Source organism: Plasmodium malariae (assembly GCF_900090045.1).
Source record: "Plasmodium malariae genome assembly, chromosome: 9".
Taxonomy (NCBI): Eukaryota; Apicomplexa; class Aconoidasida; order Haemosporida; family Plasmodiidae; genus Plasmodium; species Plasmodium malariae.
In genome coordinates this window covers 1,503,338-1,521,539 of record NC_041783.1, presented here as the reverse complement: position 1 = coordinate 1,521,539, position 18,202 = coordinate 1,503,338, and the positions used below count along the sequence as shown (strand labels likewise).

The window sequence follows — 18,202 nt, the reverse complement described above, 5'->3', positions numbered from 1 at the left end:
ACTCATTTATACGTACACATACATAAATGTATACATGTACTTACACATCCACATATATACAAATATATACATCCTCATATGCGCATGCACCCAACTATTTACACACATCACATCTTGCTTCACTTGATAATTAACGAAACCACTTCTCTTTAAGCGGCAAAATATTCCCCATTAACCCCGCTTAGAATTTATAACTATTTGAATTTTTCCCCCTCCCTGAACGATATGCAAAAGGGGGAAGAGAAAATAAAAAAAGGAGAACTTCGAGTGGACTACTCACTACTACACAGGAACACCATACTTCTTCTGCAAACGGCCGCACAAATTTCTCCTAATGATTAATCCGAGCGGCTTTTTCTTGCTTCGGGTTTTATACCCATCTCTACATTTACCCCACAGTGAACACTTTGGTCTTTTGGTATGTTTTTTACTGGTACCTCCACCATGTGGATGTTTGGAAGGGTTCATTGCTACACCTCTTACTACAGGTCTTTTACCTAACCATCTGTTAACCCCAGCTTTTCCTAAAATTTTCATATGTCTTTCTAAGTTAGACACTTGCCCAATACTAGCCCAACATTCTAAAGGAAATTTTCTTATTTCTGTAGATTTCAATTTGACGGTTGCATACTGGCTATCTTTACTTAACACAGTTGCATATGTACCTGCTGCTCTGATTAGTTGTCCTCCTGCTCCGGGTCTAATCTCAATATTATGAATAATACTACCAACTGGAATATTTTTTAAAGGTAAACAATTACCTGGATTTATATTTGCATGTTTACTAGCAATAATTTTATCTCCTGGTCTTAATAAAAGAGGAGCTAAAATGTAAGATAACACACCATCTTCATATTGAATTAAAGCAATATGTGCACTTCTCGATGGATCATATTCTATTCTTAAAACGGTTCCATATATATCTTTTCTAGATCTTTTAAAATCAATAAATCTTAACCTTTTTATATGACCCCCCCCTCTATGACGCGTAGTTATTTTGCCTACATTATTTCTACCTGAATATTTTATTTTTGGACATGATAAATTTTTAACTACTCTACCTCTGTACAATACTAAAGGATTATTTTCTAAAAGTTTTTCTAGTCTTTGTTGTTTTGCAATAGTAAAGGCGGATATGATATCTGGCTTGATTTCCTTTTTCGGAAAAAAGGTATTGAAGTCGATATATTCAGGTACGTTTCTTCTAATATTAGGAGAGTAAATACTGGCAAAATGTCTCTTACGTAGTAGCAGCAGGAGACCATTTCGTACGCCAGATATTTTGTTGTTCATTGTGTTTACATACATAAATATATATACACATACATAGACATATATATAAGGACAAACTAGCTTGCACTATATTCACATTTATAGCACTTAATCCCTTGCACAGCCATGAACTGCAAAGAAAAGGGATACGGTTACGCCAAAGCTGCGTATGATCAAAAGAAAAAAAAAAAAAAAAAAAAAGAACGAGAACGAGAACGAGAACGAGAACGAGAAACATTTCCCTCATTCAATTTCTCAACATCTCAAAAATAGCAAAAACGCTTAACAGATATGCTTGTAAAATATGCACGGCAGATATTTTTGAATTTTCCCTAATATGATTTACTGTTGACTTCGAAAAAGGTAGTGCCATAGGTTTTTCTTTTTTTTTTTCTTAAGATAAAGGCACTATTCCACGTGCTTAGAAAAATAGCGTATTTCGTACAGTTATTTATTTTTTTATTTTTTTTTTTTTTAATTTATTATTTTATTTTATTTTATTTTTTTTTTTTTTTTTTTTTTCTTTCCTATAAAACAAAAGAATAGTATAACAGTGAGGAATGTACCAAAAAAAAAAAAAAAATAAAATAAAATTTACATTGAAAAACAAACAAGAATAAAAAAATAGAAACAAAACAAAACATGGTAAAACATAACATGAAAAAACAGGGTAATATGTAAAAGAGGAAGCAGAAACATCGTACTAGTATAAAGTTAAATTTGTCATGTAAAAAGAGAAATATGAAGAGAAAATGTTTATAAACCAAAATGTCCATCGAATGAAGAGGGCAAATGACAACGGGAAACACAGGACGCTTTAAAATATATATATAATAAAAAAAAATAAAAAAAGAAAAAAAGAAAAAAAAGAATTCTTAATCCCAAGTACAGAGGATAATATGAACAACCCACAACTAGAAGCATAACAGTTTGATGTTTTACTTTTACAAATCTTTGGTTATAAATACGTATACATTTGTACGTATATTTACATATGTAAACATATACGTGGCGACTAACCGGTAACGATAGATGAAATGAAAGGATGGCCAATCGAACAGATGCGAGTGCCATAAAAATTTTTGGATCCAATCCGCAATACTTAATTTCAAATATCATAAGAAGCAAAATATATGAAAGCCCATACTGGAAGGAGAAATGCTTCGCTTTGACATGTCCGTTTATGAATGCTCCATTTTATTTATTTGTTAACGTTTAGTTATTAATTTTTTTGCCGTACATTTCTTAGCAATGTTTCATCATTTTCATGGGGGCATGTGACTATGAGGATATATGCCTATGTGATGATGTGCTTCTATTCTGATGCACGAAAGTTTCTTTATCCGTGCATGCTCAGGTTTTTATTATCACATAATGACATTGCACATGTATTAATTATAAATATATTTTTTCTTTTATTTTCGCGTTCTCCTTTTTTTTAGCCGAATCTATAATAGACCAAGCGGTAAATTTAAAATACGTTGGAGGGACGTATGGAGGTAACAGAAAACCAACTCGCTTTTTATGTCTAGTTTTAAAGTTACTACAAATTCAGCCCGACAAAGATATAATATATGAGTATATAAAAAATGAGGAATTTATTTATTTAAGAGCTTTAGGTATATTTTATCTAAGACTCATAGGAAAAAGTTTAGAAATTTATAAAAATTTAGAACCCATTTTATTCGACTATAGAAAAATAAGAATGAGATCAAATGATGGTACATTTCAAAAAATATATATGGATGTATTTGTTGACAACTGCTTAGTATTAAATAATCTTTTTGATGTGGATTTTCCTACCTTAACCAAAAGACAAGTTTTGGAAGAGAATAATCTATTAGAAAAAATTAACCTAGAATACTACAAAGAATTGTTAAATGTTCCATCAGACAGAGAAGGAGGAAAACAGGGAAACGAAATGGAAATGAAGAAGATGAAGAGGAATGAAGATGACTGCACATCCCGGAGTAATGAAGAAAACTTAAAATTAAAACTGCGTAACACGTATAGGAAGAGCCGTATGGACAGCGTAGAAAGGCATAAAGCAAGAAAAAGAAGAGGTAAAAAGTATGACCATGAAAATGAAGGGCGGCAGGAAAAGAGGGGAATCAGAAGGAGGGAGAAGTCTGGAAAAAAGGACCAAGAATGGGAAAGGAGAAGAATCAAAAGAAGAAGTAGAAGTAGAAGCATAAGCAGTGGTAATAGTAGCGGCATAAGTAGAAGTAGAAGTAGAAGCATAATCAGTGGTAATAGTAGCGGCATAAGTAGAAGTAGAACTAGAAGCATAATCAGTGGTAATAGTAGCGGCAGAAGTAGAAGTATAAGCATAAGCAGTGGTAATAGTAGCGGCAGAAGTAGAAGTATAAGCATAAGCAGTGGTAGTAGTAGGGCAAGAAGTAGAAGCATAATCAGTGGTAGTAGTGGAGGCAGGCGTAGAAATAGAAGCATAAAAAGTTGTAGTAGTAGCCGCAGAAGTGTCAGTAGAAAGGATAAGAAAAAGTCCCAGAAGAAGTATGCATGGTACAAATACAAAAAAAAACAATACTCATCGGAGGGGGAAAAAATGCGCACCAGTTTAGAGTTATATGCGGTTAGTAAGAAGAAGAGGAATCGACGTATGAGTGAAGACATCGATGAAGAGAAAAAACATAGAAAAAAAAAAAAAAGGAGAAATATAAAAAATGAAAATATAAAAAATGAAAATACAAAAAATGAAAATACAAAAAATGAAAATATAAAAAATGAAAATATAAAAAATGAAAATATAAAAAATGAAAATAAGAAAAATGATGGCTCTTCATATGATGAAAATAAAAAGGACGGACTACCAATTGATAAATGGAACCAAATTAGAAAAGAGTTAGGCATGAAGCCACTCAAATGAGTTGTGATTAATAGAAAAAATTAATTTTTTTTTTTCGTCCTTCTCGTTTGTTTCGTTCATCTTTGCTTTGTTTAGCTTTAATTTCCATTTTTCTTCGTTTTTGTACTTTTTTTTTGTTTCTTTTTTTTTTCTTTTGCATACCATTTTATAACATTTGACATACATATTAATGTGAAGACATTTTTTTTTTTCTTTGTTCAATACTTATCAATCAAATATTTCACTGCGTTGTAGAACGAACACTGTGTAATTCATGGCTGTAGGAAAGAGTTAGGTTAATATGTGCACTATTGTTTTGTACAAAAGAAAAAAATCATCAAAATGTGAAGAAAAATTACGACAGGTAAAACGAAATAAATGGATTACTATTTGTAGAAGGTTATATTGTTCCATGTATGCTTTGTCGTTGTTCCATTGTTCCACTGTTCCACTGTTCCATTTGTTTTACCCCCCCCCTTTCTCAGAACATAGCTTAATTTCATCCCGCAAATTACGCTTTATTTGCTTCATCGAAAAAAAAAAAAAAAAAAAAAAAAAAAAAAGTACAACGCTATTTCTTTTGAGGACTTCCTTATTTTGTGTAATTTCCATAATTTGTCAGTGAAAATGTTTAAGCGAACTCATTTCACATTTTAATCTTCAAAAATGCGGTTATACATGTAAATACATGTAAATATATGTAAATACATATATATATATATATATATATACATACGTAGTATGTCCCATTTAATAAATAAAAAAAATGATTTACGGCCCTCGTTGTCTATCCGTAAAGTCACACAAATTAGAACCTCGAGCGATTAAGTCGAAAATGTAATTCTCAAATTCATTTTTACTTAAATATGTGTAAGTCTTATCATGAATAGTTTCGTTATTTTCATTTTCTCTTTGTAAGGAGGATATAAAGTTCTCCCTGTTTATATGCTTCTCTATATGACGCCATACATAAACAGGCATAATTTTTTCAATTGGTAAAATTTCTTCAAAGAAAAATATACGTCTTGTATACAAACAATTTAGTGGTTTTTGTTTTTTTAAATGTATATCACTAATTTTCCACATATTAGTTGGAGGACAAATGAATATACTAATTTTCCCAGGATATAAAAAAGAAATTAAAGAAACAACAAACGTAAGCAGTAATAACAACACAGTAACGACAAACTGCATGGAACATTTGAAGAAATAATCTGATTTGCTTTTTTTGTCTTCTACAGTTGTATGCACACCTTTTTTTACATCTTCATCACTACCAATCATTAGTGTAAATTTTGTTACCTGTCCATGGTCATGTAAATTGGGATTATTCTTTTTTTCCCCCCAATGACTTTTGATATAGGCACCCCATTGCTCTACGCTGCCTCCATGTTGGCTCTCTCGATTTTTGCCTTTCGACGTCCTTAAATTAGGCATACGGATAAAGGGGACCATATGGACCTGTTCTGGATGATCCTTCTCCTGTATCTGAGTATTATGGAAACTCCTTTGAATGCTGCTACTCCTGCTAAGGCCTAAAATATGAATGGCATACAAAAAATTAGAAAACACTAAAATAGTTAAAATTGACGGAATAAAATATTTCAATAGATAGCACCATGGGATTGTCAATTCTTGGAAGAAATTGCTAATTTTATATTTTTTTTTATGCAAATCATAGGTTCGACTTTTCCCAACCAGTATATTATTTATCCTTTTCCTTAACAAGTCCATGTTATATATATAAAAGAAATACATCTTTTCTCTCAACCGTGTGTTAGTTTTAATTCTTAGAAGGACAAATACATTAACACATACAATTAGTATAAACAAGAAGGATAAACAAGACATTAAAAAATAAAAGTTTGGAAAGATGTGTTTATAAAAATAAAGCAAAATAGGTATACTTACCAAGAGTGAAATAAAAAAAAAGAAAAAAAAACAGTAATACTGTAACCCTTTTTTATTTATTATTTTTCCTGTATGTTCATATGCATATGACCATGTTATGACAACTATTTGTAGAACAATAACAAACAAGTAAATATAATGTAATATTACGTAGTTTAGTAGTGAAATAGTATTATACCCAAAAGGGAATAAACTATATATTCCTAGGAAGAAATATACGATAATTATAAATAGACTAATAAATTTTTTCTTAACTTTTTTAAATTTATTACTTTCCTTTAATATCATGACTACTCCTTTTAAATGTATAGCACAAGTTGTAAGTAATACACAAGTACAAGAAAGAAAATATGCAAAACTCATTATATTGGAAAATTTTACTCTTGATAAGGCAACTATATATATACTATGGGATATTAGGAAATATTTATTTTTTTTTAAAATTAAAAAATCTACAGAAGAAGAGGAACTGCTTATAGGGAATACTATTCTGTAAACGTCATTAAGCAAATGGTTTACCATAACTTTGTTTTCGTTAACTGATGCAAAATTGGTACTAAGGTCTAAACATAAATAGTAATAAGCGAAATGTATTATTGTGCTTATACATGAACCAAATATAACATACCAAGCAGAAATTAAAATATTTGTTCCTATATTTGTATATGAAGAAAACATATAATTTATTCCAGTAGAACAATTAAGAGAGAGTAGTACGATGCTAAATATTTGGGCTATGAGTGGAAAATTTAAGTAAAGAAAATTATCTTCACTAAAAAATATGGTGTTATAAAACTTGGCATTTATCATATTATTTCCCTCTATTGCTAACTGTACCCGCTTTTGCTGTACTTCAGAATACAGTAGAAACATTTGAAAAAAAGAAATAGTGAAAAAGAGAAAAAAACAATACCGTAAACCCTGATGCAGTGACATTCCTTCTATTATTAATAAAAAATATAAAATTAAAATGATTACACATAGGGAGCAAAATTTCCACACAAATTTTATTTTTTCCGACAAATAACTCACCCCTTCTGAAATCCCAGCTGATACACACTGCTTACCACTAATGGAAGTTTTACCCTCGAAGTTCTGCAAAAAAACATGCTTGTCATTGTTTCCACTGTAGTTGCTATAGCTATGTTGGCTACTATAACTACTGCTATGTGTACTACTGTAATTATCACCCATTCCAGAGCCCTTGTCGGCGGGTACCCCCACCCATTTGCACTTGTCATTCTTAATGCAGTTCATTCTGTGCAAGATTCCCTCACAATCTCTCATATTCCATGACAAGGGTTTCTTGAGCGAACCTGCAATAATTATTGCCGTGTCTATGCTGGTGTTAATGTTTTTCGTTAATACATGAAAGGATACTATTAAAGAAATTATTGCTATTCCCCTATATTTTTTTTTCAAAAAGCTCAAGCTGTTTACTATACAACTTTGTGATACTTGTCCTAATGCATATTCGATTTGTACTAATGGTAAACCTATAAAAATATAGCAAAATAGGACTAGCAGTAAAAGCAGTATGTAATCTAATCCTGATGTTAACTCAGGTAGATCTAAGTAACACTGAGTAGCTAAAGAGGCACCTAAACAAGAGCATATAAATTGATATAACGAATTCCATCTATCTCTATTGTCAATCCTTTTCTGATTAAAATTTATAATTTCATTTTTTAAAGCTTTTTTAAAAAATATTTCTATTTCTTCAGAACATAATCTTTTTATGCTCTTGTTGCTATAGAGACTACAGCTCTTTGATTTGTCTACATTTGTCCCCTTCATCTGCTGTTCGAAATATGCGTTTACCGCATCTTTTTCATTTGCTTTATTTGGCGTTTTTCCCCACTCAGTTGTGTGTAAATCTTCCAATGGGACTACACATTCGTCCTTTTTATCTGTATTCATATTTTCCTCATTCCACACCAACCTTTTATCGCTTTTAAACATTGAGCTATTCTCCGTTTCGTATTTATTTTTGTACCCATGTCTGATCATTCCATGAGCATGTACACGTACATGTCGTTGTTTTCGTTGTTGTTGTTGCTGCTGCTCTACTTTTTTTTTTTTTTTTTTTTTTTTTTTTATTTTCTTCTCCTCTCCACTTTTGCTTATTTTGAAATATTCCTTATCTACTATTTTGTTCATGTACTTGTAATACTTTTCAACACACTGATCCTTTTGAGCTTCCTCCAAATTATCTAGCATATAAAAGTAATTGTTATTACATGAATTCTTTATTTTCTTCCTATTAATATCGTAATTATTAAAAGAGTAAAAATTAAAGGGCATAAAAGAATACTCCCTTGGGTCTTTTACATGGGTAACAACTGAAAAACACTTCCTTGTTATCATTTTGTTCCAGCAATTTTGTTCTCTTCTCATGTGTGCTCTCAAGACTTCCTCAGAGCTGCCACTGAAACCACTGTCGCTGCTTGCATTGCTGCAATTACTGCTACTCTGGGCATTACTCCTGTGGGAATTCCGCTGGCTAATTAGATTTAGCAGTTGGGACGTATACGATTTTGAATTAGTATTCTTCGCACTTTTTCCTTCTTCTTTTCTCTCTCCTTGTCCTATTTCTACTCCCATTCCTCTACATTTATTATTATTTTTTTTTCTTTCAATTTTTCCATCAACATGAGGTTTCTGGATTGCCCATTCCTTACCTCTCTTCTTTCGATATGAAGGAGCAACTTCATACTGAGGTTTTGATAGTAGTAAATTTTTCATTTTACTTGTCTGACCATTGTATGTATTTACCATACATCGTGCTAGTACATACCTTCCCACCTCCTCCATATCACTAAAATTATCTGAGTCTTCAAAAAGTGTGTCCTCATAATATTCGTCAGATTCTAATTCAAACTTATTATCATAAAATTGGAAATTGTAATATTTTAGAAAATCTTTTTTAGATATATAAGAACTACTTCTTATTTGATCGTAGTCACAGTTGTTGTATGTATTTAAGCTCAGTCTGCTAATATATTCTTGATAAATATCACTGTACGAAAAATTAACACAAATATTGTATAAGTACGTTTTTAAATCGTTAGGGCATTTTACAAATGCATCTTTTAATTTTTGCATCCTTTTCTTTTTTTCGCTCTCGGTGTTGCTATATTTACTTAGGGCAATTTGGACACTCTGAGCACTTAGCTCACTTTGCGCATTTTCATACTCTTGGGATTCCTTATCAAGCATTGTTACAAGCGAGCGTGGATATGGGTGTGTGTATAAGCATACATATGTGTATATACGCACATATATATATATATATATATATTTGTGCGCTCTACCCCCGCCGCTTTATTTTCAAGAATTTGTTCATCCAAGTTTTACTATTCTTCTTTCTCCTTTCTTGAATGAAGGGGTACCTTATAGCAAACATTTAAATTTGTGTGTACAAAAAATAGCTCTTCGATCCCTATTGATGAGAGTTAAAATCGTTTATTCAGTCATTCGTTTAGTTATTCACTAGGTCATTTATCTGGTTATATATATATATTTTTTTTTTTTTTCTATTGAAGATCAAACAGATAAGCATTTTTAAAAAATGTTCTGTCTTTTTTAAAATATTGTATATACAACCAATTTTTTGTTTTTTAAATTCTAACTTTTTATGACTTTTTTTTCCTTTTCAAATATAAGATCTTACATATTTAAAAAATTTTTTTTTTTTTTTTTTTTTTTTATGGTGCAGATTTTTATATTGTCTACTTAAAAGTTCTTTATGATATTTTTACAAACACAATGGAAATGCTTTTACTATATTCTTACATTTTTACAAACAATTTGGAAATGCTTTTAAGATATTTTTACATTTTTACAACATTTTTGTAATTTCTTTAAATGATCTTTAATACCTCTATTCAACATTTTTTTTTTATTTTTTGACTGCACTTTTTTTTAGCCTAACTGTACATAAATTATAGTTGTAAAATGAGGGAAAAAAAAGAAAAGAAAAATGGATTACATAAATGGTAAGCCATATTCCCTTATGCAGCCTATAAGGAATAATCGCTTTAAAAAAATTAAAGGTACTGAGGTTTTTGTGTGCATTAGACTTATAAATATACGTATATTAATATATATTTATACATACGTACATATATATGTGTACTGACGCACATTTTGGCAGGAAGAATAAAGCAAAGCTACATTTCATTTAAGTATCATTTAAAAGGACCTTTTTTTTTTTTTTCTTTCTTTTTTTTTTTATTATAATAAACATTAAAATTTACAACAATATGAAAAAAAATATTCCTTTAATTTTGCATTTCGAAGAATAGTACTACTACTTAAATCGTGTGTTGGAAAAATGAGAACAAATTTGTTCTCCCTGTTGTTCAGAGGAAGCACAACTGCAAAGCAGGCATACATGTGTGTATTCATTTATATATTCGTATATATATATAAGCATATTCGTAAATGTATATATATGCTTATGTTCACGTTGTACGGAACGGTACTGAAGAATACCCCTGCCCCCATGCGGGTCTACCACTGGGGGATGTTCACAAGTAATTTTGTTTAAATGGGTCCCTCGCAATAATTTTTTTTTTTTATATCATTTATGTGTTCATTGTAATTTGCTGCTAATTCTGCAGTTTTGCTTTTTCTTTTTTTCATTATAACTGTATAACAGTCATCCCTTTTTTTTTTTTCTTTTTTCTTTTAAATATATGGGGGGGGGGAAATGAAGTATTTACTTCTTTCCTCCTTTTATACGTTCAACAATTATGAAGCTAATTAAGGTATGTATTTTTTTTATTTTAAAAAAAGGAAGAAACTGACTCATTCAATTAGTTGTGAAATATTTTATGAACAAAGGGAGGGAAAAAGAAAAGAAAAGAAATATATACATACTTATGAGCTAAGGACAGCCACACCCCTTTAATGTTTCTACACAGACAAATTAAATTGTAAAAAAAAAAAAAAAATTTCAATTTCTTGTCTAGCAGCGTAATGCGTATATGGTTAATACGCATAAAATTTACGTAAAAAGGTATTTATAAAAAAAATAAATAATTTCTTATTTCATTATATTTTATTCATATGTGATTGAATTTAACGAAATGGAGGTTATAAAAATGGTATCATCTTTTATTTTTTCACCTCATATAAATGTACAGTTAATATATATATATATATATATATATATATATATATAATATGTATTACGTACATAACTCGCTGCTATATTTTGCAACATAACAATTTTTTAAATAGTCATTGTAGATATGTTTCATGCCTCTAACTCTTTAATTTATTTTTTAATTTGTTCAAAAAGTTAAGAAATAAAAAAAAGAAAATTTGACTTGCCATGTTTTTTTTCCTTTATGCATTGCGCTTTGTTAGTATATCCTTCCAGGCAGGACAATTGGCTAGCTTCCCCTTGATACGTTTGCACGTGTATATACGCATGTAGGTATGCACGTATGTATGCATGTATGTATGCGCGTGTGTATGTATGTATATATACGCGTATGGGCATATATGTACATTTTTGCAGTGGCCATTAACCATTTAGCGGCTTGTTTAGCGCTTCATACTAAGTTAAGTTGTTCTACCTTTTATGAAACACCTGTAATGGGGACCCGTTCAACGTTGCGCATATGTACACATACATATATACATGCATATATATGTTTAAAGCCTTTTCACATGTTTATAACCCCTTCAACACAAACACCATTTTTTTTTCTTTGAAACGTAAGTTAAAAAGAAAGAAAAAGTGGATTTTTCAAAAACGATGTGGAGCACTAAAAATTGGAGTGACAGAAATACTGAAATTAAGTAAAACAATTCAATAAAAATTTCAAATAAAATGTCAAATAACGCTTACAAAAAAAAAAAAAAATTTTCTTTAAAATGAATACAAATATAGAAGTGAATTGTGGAAAAAAGGAAAAGAATAACTCCCATAAACAAAATGAACATCCCGAAAGTGTTAACAAATTTTTTTTACCTAATGGGGCAAAAAATAATTGCATAGTGCAGGAAAAACGTAAAACAGAAAAAATTAAAAATGCAAATGAAAATATACTAACTAATGAAAATGAAAATATACTAACTAATGAAAATGAAAATATACTAACTAATGAAAATGAAAATATACTAACTAATGAAAATGAAAATATACTAACTAATGAAAATGAAAATATACTAACTAATGAAAATGAAAATATACTAACTAATGAAAATGAAAATATACTAACTAATGAAAATGAAAATGTACTAACTAATGAAAATGAAAATATACTAACTAATGAAAATGAAAATGTACTAACTAATGAAAATGAAAATATAAATTTACTAACTTATGAAAATAAAAATAAAAATAAACTAAATGATGAAAATAGAAATATAAAAACTATACTGACTGATGAAAATAGAAATATAAAAACTATACTGATTGATGAAAATATAAATATAAATATAAATATACTAAATGATGCAAATATAAAAAAATCTAATGCTGAAAATATACAATTTGAAAAAGCAAAAAGGTGCCAGGAGAAAATAAAAGCAGGAGGAGTGTACAAGGGAAATTTTGTAAAGTGGGACGCAAATAAAATTCAGTGCGAGGAAAAAAATATCCCCTTTGCGGAAAAAAATACTGCATACAGCGAACTAAAAGTGGAACAACGAAAAAAGGAAATTGCATATTATAAAAAAAAGAATAGATTGCATGCTCAGAATAAAAAAATTAAAGCAGATAATATTAATAGGAATAATTGTATTTTAAAATTTACGGATTACAAAAGTGTTTCATTCATTAATTTTTTGAAAAAAATAAAAAGAGAAAAAATTAAAGCTGCGGATAAAATTATTAACGAAGAATACTTTGAAAAAAAAGAAGAAAAGAAGCAAAAAAAGAAGGAAGATAACCAAAAGGGTAACAAAAAAGAAATTATTAATGATTGCAATTTTTCCTGTACGCAAAATGAAGATTACATTTTAGGAGATTATCATAGGAATACTGAAAAACTTAGCGCAAGCAAAAATCGATGCGTTATCGACAAATACAACGCAAGTGGGGGTAAGCATTCGAAAAGAAAATGCAAAAAAGCCATTATGAATAATTTTGAGGAACATAACTGCCTAGGTAATGGACGAACAGAACAACATTACGTAGAACTAAACAGTCAGGATGAGATAAGTATAAATTATGAGTACTTCGAGGAGGAGAGTAATAAGGTAAGAAATATTTCACAGAAAGAAGAAAAAAAGTGTTTTCCGAAAGATTCATCCACTGAAAATAAAATAAAATTTTTTTTTTTAATTTTTTGTAATGGTTGTTTAGTTGTTATTCTAGGAGTAAGTAATAATATATGCGGGAGAATGCGAAATAGGGTTTTGAAAAATTTTGATAGTCTAACTGCTTCCTACAATGCCATTGCGTATGTAACAATTTATTTAATCTTGTGTATTGTTTATTTTAAATTTGGAAGCATAAAGAAAAGACATTGGTCTTATATATACCCGTGCATAAATAATTTCTTTTTAAAAAAAAAGAAAAAAAAAGAAAGTGAATGTAAAAGTAATCAAATAAAGAATAGGAGTGATAAAAAAAAAGAGAAAGAGGACAACTATTTAGCTGACTCAAATGATAGAGAAGTAATAAAGGGAAAAAAAAATTTTTTGAAATTTTTCTATATTCACAAAAAAAGAATATATGAACCTTTATTGGTGAACGAGGGTAATGAACAGGAGCGACGGTATCATAACAGTGCATGGAGTGATGATGAAAATAAGTGCAGAATAGTAAATTATGATAAGAACCCCTGTTTGAGTCAGCATGGGAGTGGAAGTAAACATCAAAGGAAATATGAAAAGCTCATAGTGGAGAAAAGAAATTCATATCCAAGCATCCCATGTGCGTGTCCTCAAAATAAGGGAAATGGGAAAAAAATGTATTTAAGGGAAAATGCAGAAGAAAATAGTCCACATTATTGTAATATTGAGAAAAATAAAAATGCAAAAGAACATAGTCCACATTATTGTAATATTGAGAAAAATAAAAATACAAAAGAACATAGTCCACATTATTGTAATATTGAGAAAAATAAAAATGCAAAAGAACATAGTCCACATTATTGTAATATTGAGAAAAATAAAAATGTAAAAGAACATAGTCCACATTATTGTAAAAATAAGAAAAATAAAAATGCAAGTAAAATTAGTAACTCATATAGCATTAGTTTGAAGAAAGACATATCAGATGAAGAAGATATGCGATATTTTAACGAACAAACCATAAAGGGCATTTTAGAAAATTATAAATATCATGAAAAAGGTGAGGACATTATTTCTGATAAAAAAGCGAAAAGGTACAAAATCATTTTGGCTATACAAAATAAATGGAAATGTTTAGGGGCCTTTAAGTATGTTGTGTTACTGGCTCTATTAGATATAATATCCAATACTCTGTATTTTGTATCCCAGCTAGCAATTCCATTAACTATATTACTATTACTTAATCAGCTAAATTTTATTTTTTCCATTATTTTATCTTTTTTAATTTTAAAAAGGAAATATAATATACATCATGCTATATCAGTTGTAATTGTGTTGATAGGTTTCTTTTTTTTTTATTTCCCATTCGTATACAAATGGACCATAACAAATGTAACTAAGCAAGTGTTAGTTAGTTATTTTATCAATTTAAATTTTTATATAAATCTTAATCAAAATAATTGGGACAGCAATCTTCTTGATAATTCCTTTTACTCCTGTAATTCGCCATTATGTGCAGCGCCATTCAGTTTATTCGCTTCAGTTCTCTTTTGCATATTTTCAATTTTCTTAACATCATTTGGAGGTATAGTCAGGGAAATATTTTTTTCCGAATACATCAGGGAGAGAGAAGAAAAGGGGACAAAGAGGAAAAAAGAAGGGAAAGTAAAAAAAAATGATGAAAAGGAGGAAAAAATAGAAGAAAAAAAAAAAGATAAAGACAAAGAAGACGAAATAGAACGCGAAGTAAACAACAGAATAGAAGAAGACAAAAGAAGCAGTCGCAGTCGAAACGCCTTGCTAATCTTTTTCAAAAAGGGCAGAAAAAGCACACCAGAAACCAATTCTTGTGCTGGGTTCGAGTTAAGAAAATCGAAAAATAAGTTGTGCCAAATAGAAGACGTAAAATATGCATCTTCATTGGATAGAAATGAAGCGAAAGGAATAATTGAAAAAAAGAAAAAGAAAGACAACTATATGGTTTGCAAGGAACATAACGAAATTATGCAAAATAATAAGTGTATAATGAATATAGAAAACGTTTGCATAAACCGTAAAAAAGAATACGCTAATCTTGATACAAATAAAGATAATTCTTTTATAAATAAAGAGGAAGATACGTGCAATTATGCCAACAATTCCAATTCCAATTCATCAGGTTTAAAGAGTAATATAGAAAAAGAAAGTAATACTAAGAGATTTCTTAAAGACACTGATGAAGGTGATAATGATAACGATAGGACAATTCATTTTAGAAATGTATCCCCAATGATAAGCAAAGGCACAAAAAAAGAAGTAGTACAAATAGCAGTAGAAAAGGACTGCTCTTATAAAAATAATTTGAGTAGAAAAAAAGAATATAAAAAGGGAGAAGACAAAATGAGTGTCCTTTTGCTATCATTCAATGTTTCACTTATTCAAATTCTTTTACTACCATTCATTATTTACTTTCAATTATTATTTAATAAAAATAAAGAAGTGTCTTATTATTTATATATCACGGATAGTCTTAAGTGTTTTTCAGGATATACAATGGAAAATAATGAAAATTGTAGATATTCTTTTGTTGTTTACTTTTTGTATATACTTGTAAATGCTTTATTTAATTTAAGCGTTTCCTCCTTTTATAGTAATTATTCATCAGCTGAATGTTTTTTAATATTAAAATCATCCACTCCTATTACTTTAGTAGTTCTCTACTTTTTTAAATTTCCCTTTATATCGGATACTGATAAATATTTCTCTTTTTATTTTCTTATTAGTATAATCATTGTTTTTATAGGCGTAGGTTATTTTTTCTATCAAACAGTATTATTAGATAAAAAAAAAAAAATTAAATAAAAATAGGTTTCCATCATCCCGCATATTTGAATCTGGAGAGGAGTACAAAAATTGGCACTAAAACAAGCGCAAAATTTAAGGCATATAATTGGAAATTATCCCACATGCACGCACATTGTAAAAACATATATATATATATATATATTACGTATGTGCGCTATACTGATCGCTGCTTCCGTTTATTACTCTCGTTGTGGACAACTAATCAGCTCTCCTATAATAATATATGCGCATTTAACTCATGCGTTTAACGCCTTTGTTTGCCATTTTATCAACTTATTTGTTCGCCTCTTTTTTAATTTATTTCTTAACTCATTTGCTTATCTCATATGTTTGTTTGTACAATTTTTTTTAATTTCATTTTGTTGAGGAACAACTCATGTGCGAGAACTTGTCCAAAAAAGGTCATTTAATATTTATAAAAAAAGGAAGAAAAATGAAAAAAAAAAAAAAAAAAAAAAAAAAATAATAATAATAATAAAAGGAATAGTAGTAGTAATACCACTATCAGTAGCAGCAGAAATAGCAAGAAAGAAAAAAGATGAAATAAAAGTGCAGTAAAATAATTTGCCTTTGAAAATTCAAATGCAAAAGCAGTAAGTCGTAACGTTTAACCTAAATAGGGGTGTAATGATACTTAAAAAAAAAAGGGCGCGGTGGAAAATGAAATAATGTTACATAATTTATTTTAAAATATTATTCCAAATTAATAGGTAAATAGTTTTTCATATTCATATTAATTTTTCATAAAAAAAAAAAAAAAAAAAAAAGAAAGTGCCATATATATAAATGTTTGGTTTCACTGCTAAGACCAATTACGTTTTTTCTCCATCCTCATGGACGTATATGAAATTGCCCATGTACGCACAAGCACATATTGCATTTTAATTTTACGTTTCTTTGTTTCTTTTAGTGAGTACATTTTTTTTTTTTTTTTTAAACACATATGAGCATCAATGTGTACCGCTTATTTTTATGCTTACACATGCACACATGTACGCATGGTGTATGTATGCATGAATGTATATTAAAACATAAGCGCACGCATATCACTCGCTTCCTATTGGTTTCATCGCATTTATGCTTCATTTATTGAGTATATGCAAATCACTGTAACTACCTTTTCATTGGGGAGGTAGCTATTTATCTGTCCACCTTCCTCTACCTATGCATCTGAACTCTCACCACGGCAACAATTTCAATCTCTAATTTCTGCCTCTCTGTATATCTTCTTTAAGGTATGCTTATGATATCTTCATACTGAGCCAAATCGTACTGTTCGATAAGTTTTGTTAACGATTTCTTTATATTCATTTCTGAATGGTATTTTTGAAGATTATTAAAAATATCTTGCTGATTTGCATATTTTTCTGCAGTTGTGTGTAAATATTTTATAATATCTGTGTCAATATCATCCATATGATTGTAATATGAATCTAATGTTATATGAGACCATGGTTTCTCTTCATTAATTGTTCCATTAGATGCATATATATTTTTTAGTTTTAATAATTTTAAATAACAGTATATTACATCTGAGGTGAAATAAGAAAAATAGGATACCCAATCATCAACTTTATTAATATATGATATACTTATTTGTACTAGTTCGGTTTTACTTTCTGGAGAGTATACTACTCCAACTACTTTAATATGATCATTGACTTTTATGCTTTCTATATGATTTTTTACTTTTTCATTTTTTGCATCTTTATTATATTTTGCTTCAATATTTCCTGTGTAATCACAAATTTCAAAAATGGTTGCACTAGCTAGTTCCTTAATTTTACAAACTTTTCCAAATACAATTATTCCACTAATTTGAAAATCATGTATTTTAAATTCTTCATTGTTTGCCATTTTATTTAATAATAATTTTATAGTAACAGGTACACACAATTCTTTTGGCAATTCCTTTTCTTCATCTATTTCATTATTTTTCTTTATTATTTCACTTGATTCATTTTTCTTTATTTTTTCTGTATCTTCTTTATCCGTTGATCTGTTCCCTTGTTCAAAAAATGCGTCATTTCCGAAGCCAAAATTCATGTCCAT

General features: G+C 29.2%; 5 protein-coding genes across 5 annotated transcripts; 2 read left to right on the top strand and 3 right to left on the bottom strand.

The window, feature by feature from the left end:
• Positions 1-282: 282 nt before the first annotated feature.
• On the bottom strand, positions 283-1,293 carry PmUG01_09041900 (mitochondrial ribosomal protein L2 precursor, putative; the record flags this gene model as incomplete). Its single annotated transcript, XM_029005119.1, has 1 exon — positions 283-1,293. The coding sequence occupies one exon, from the start codon at positions 1,291-1,293 to the stop codon at positions 283-285; it is 1,011 nt and encodes a 336-aa protein (XP_028861741.1).
• A 1,024-nt stretch (positions 1,294-2,317) lies between these two features.
• Positions 2,318-4,159, top strand: PmUG01_09041800 (pre-mRNA-splicing factor 38A, putative; the record flags this gene model as incomplete). The annotated part of the gene is made up of 2 exons (XM_029005118.1): positions 2,318-2,447; positions 2,715-4,159. The coding sequence occupies 2 exons, from the start codon at positions 2,318-2,320 to the stop codon at positions 4,157-4,159; spliced, it is 1,575 nt and encodes a 524-aa protein (XP_028861740.1).
• Positions 4,160-4,909: 750 nt separating this feature from the next.
• PmUG01_09041700 (amino acid transporter, putative) lies at positions 4,910-9,268 on the bottom strand (the record flags this gene model as incomplete). The annotated part of the gene is made up of 1 exon (XM_029005117.1): positions 4,910-9,268. The coding sequence occupies one exon, from the start codon at positions 9,266-9,268 to the stop codon at positions 4,910-4,912; it is 4,359 nt and encodes a 1,452-aa protein (XP_028861739.1).
• Positions 9,269-11,938: 2,670 nt separating this feature from the next.
• On the top strand, positions 11,939-16,147 carry PmUG01_09041600 (conserved Plasmodium protein, unknown function; the record flags this gene model as incomplete). Its single annotated transcript, XM_029005116.1, has 1 exon — positions 11,939-16,147. One exon carries the CDS (start codon positions 11,939-11,941, stop codon positions 16,145-16,147), a length of 4,209 nt encoding a protein of 1,402 aa, XP_028861738.1.
• Positions 16,148-17,380: 1,233 nt separating this feature from the next.
• Positions 17,381-18,202, bottom strand: PmUG01_09041500 (nucleic acid binding protein, putative; the record flags this gene model as incomplete). The annotated part of the gene is made up of 1 exon (XM_029005115.1): positions 17,381-18,202. One exon carries the CDS (start codon positions 18,200-18,202, stop codon positions 17,381-17,383), a length of 822 nt encoding a protein of 273 aa, XP_028861737.1.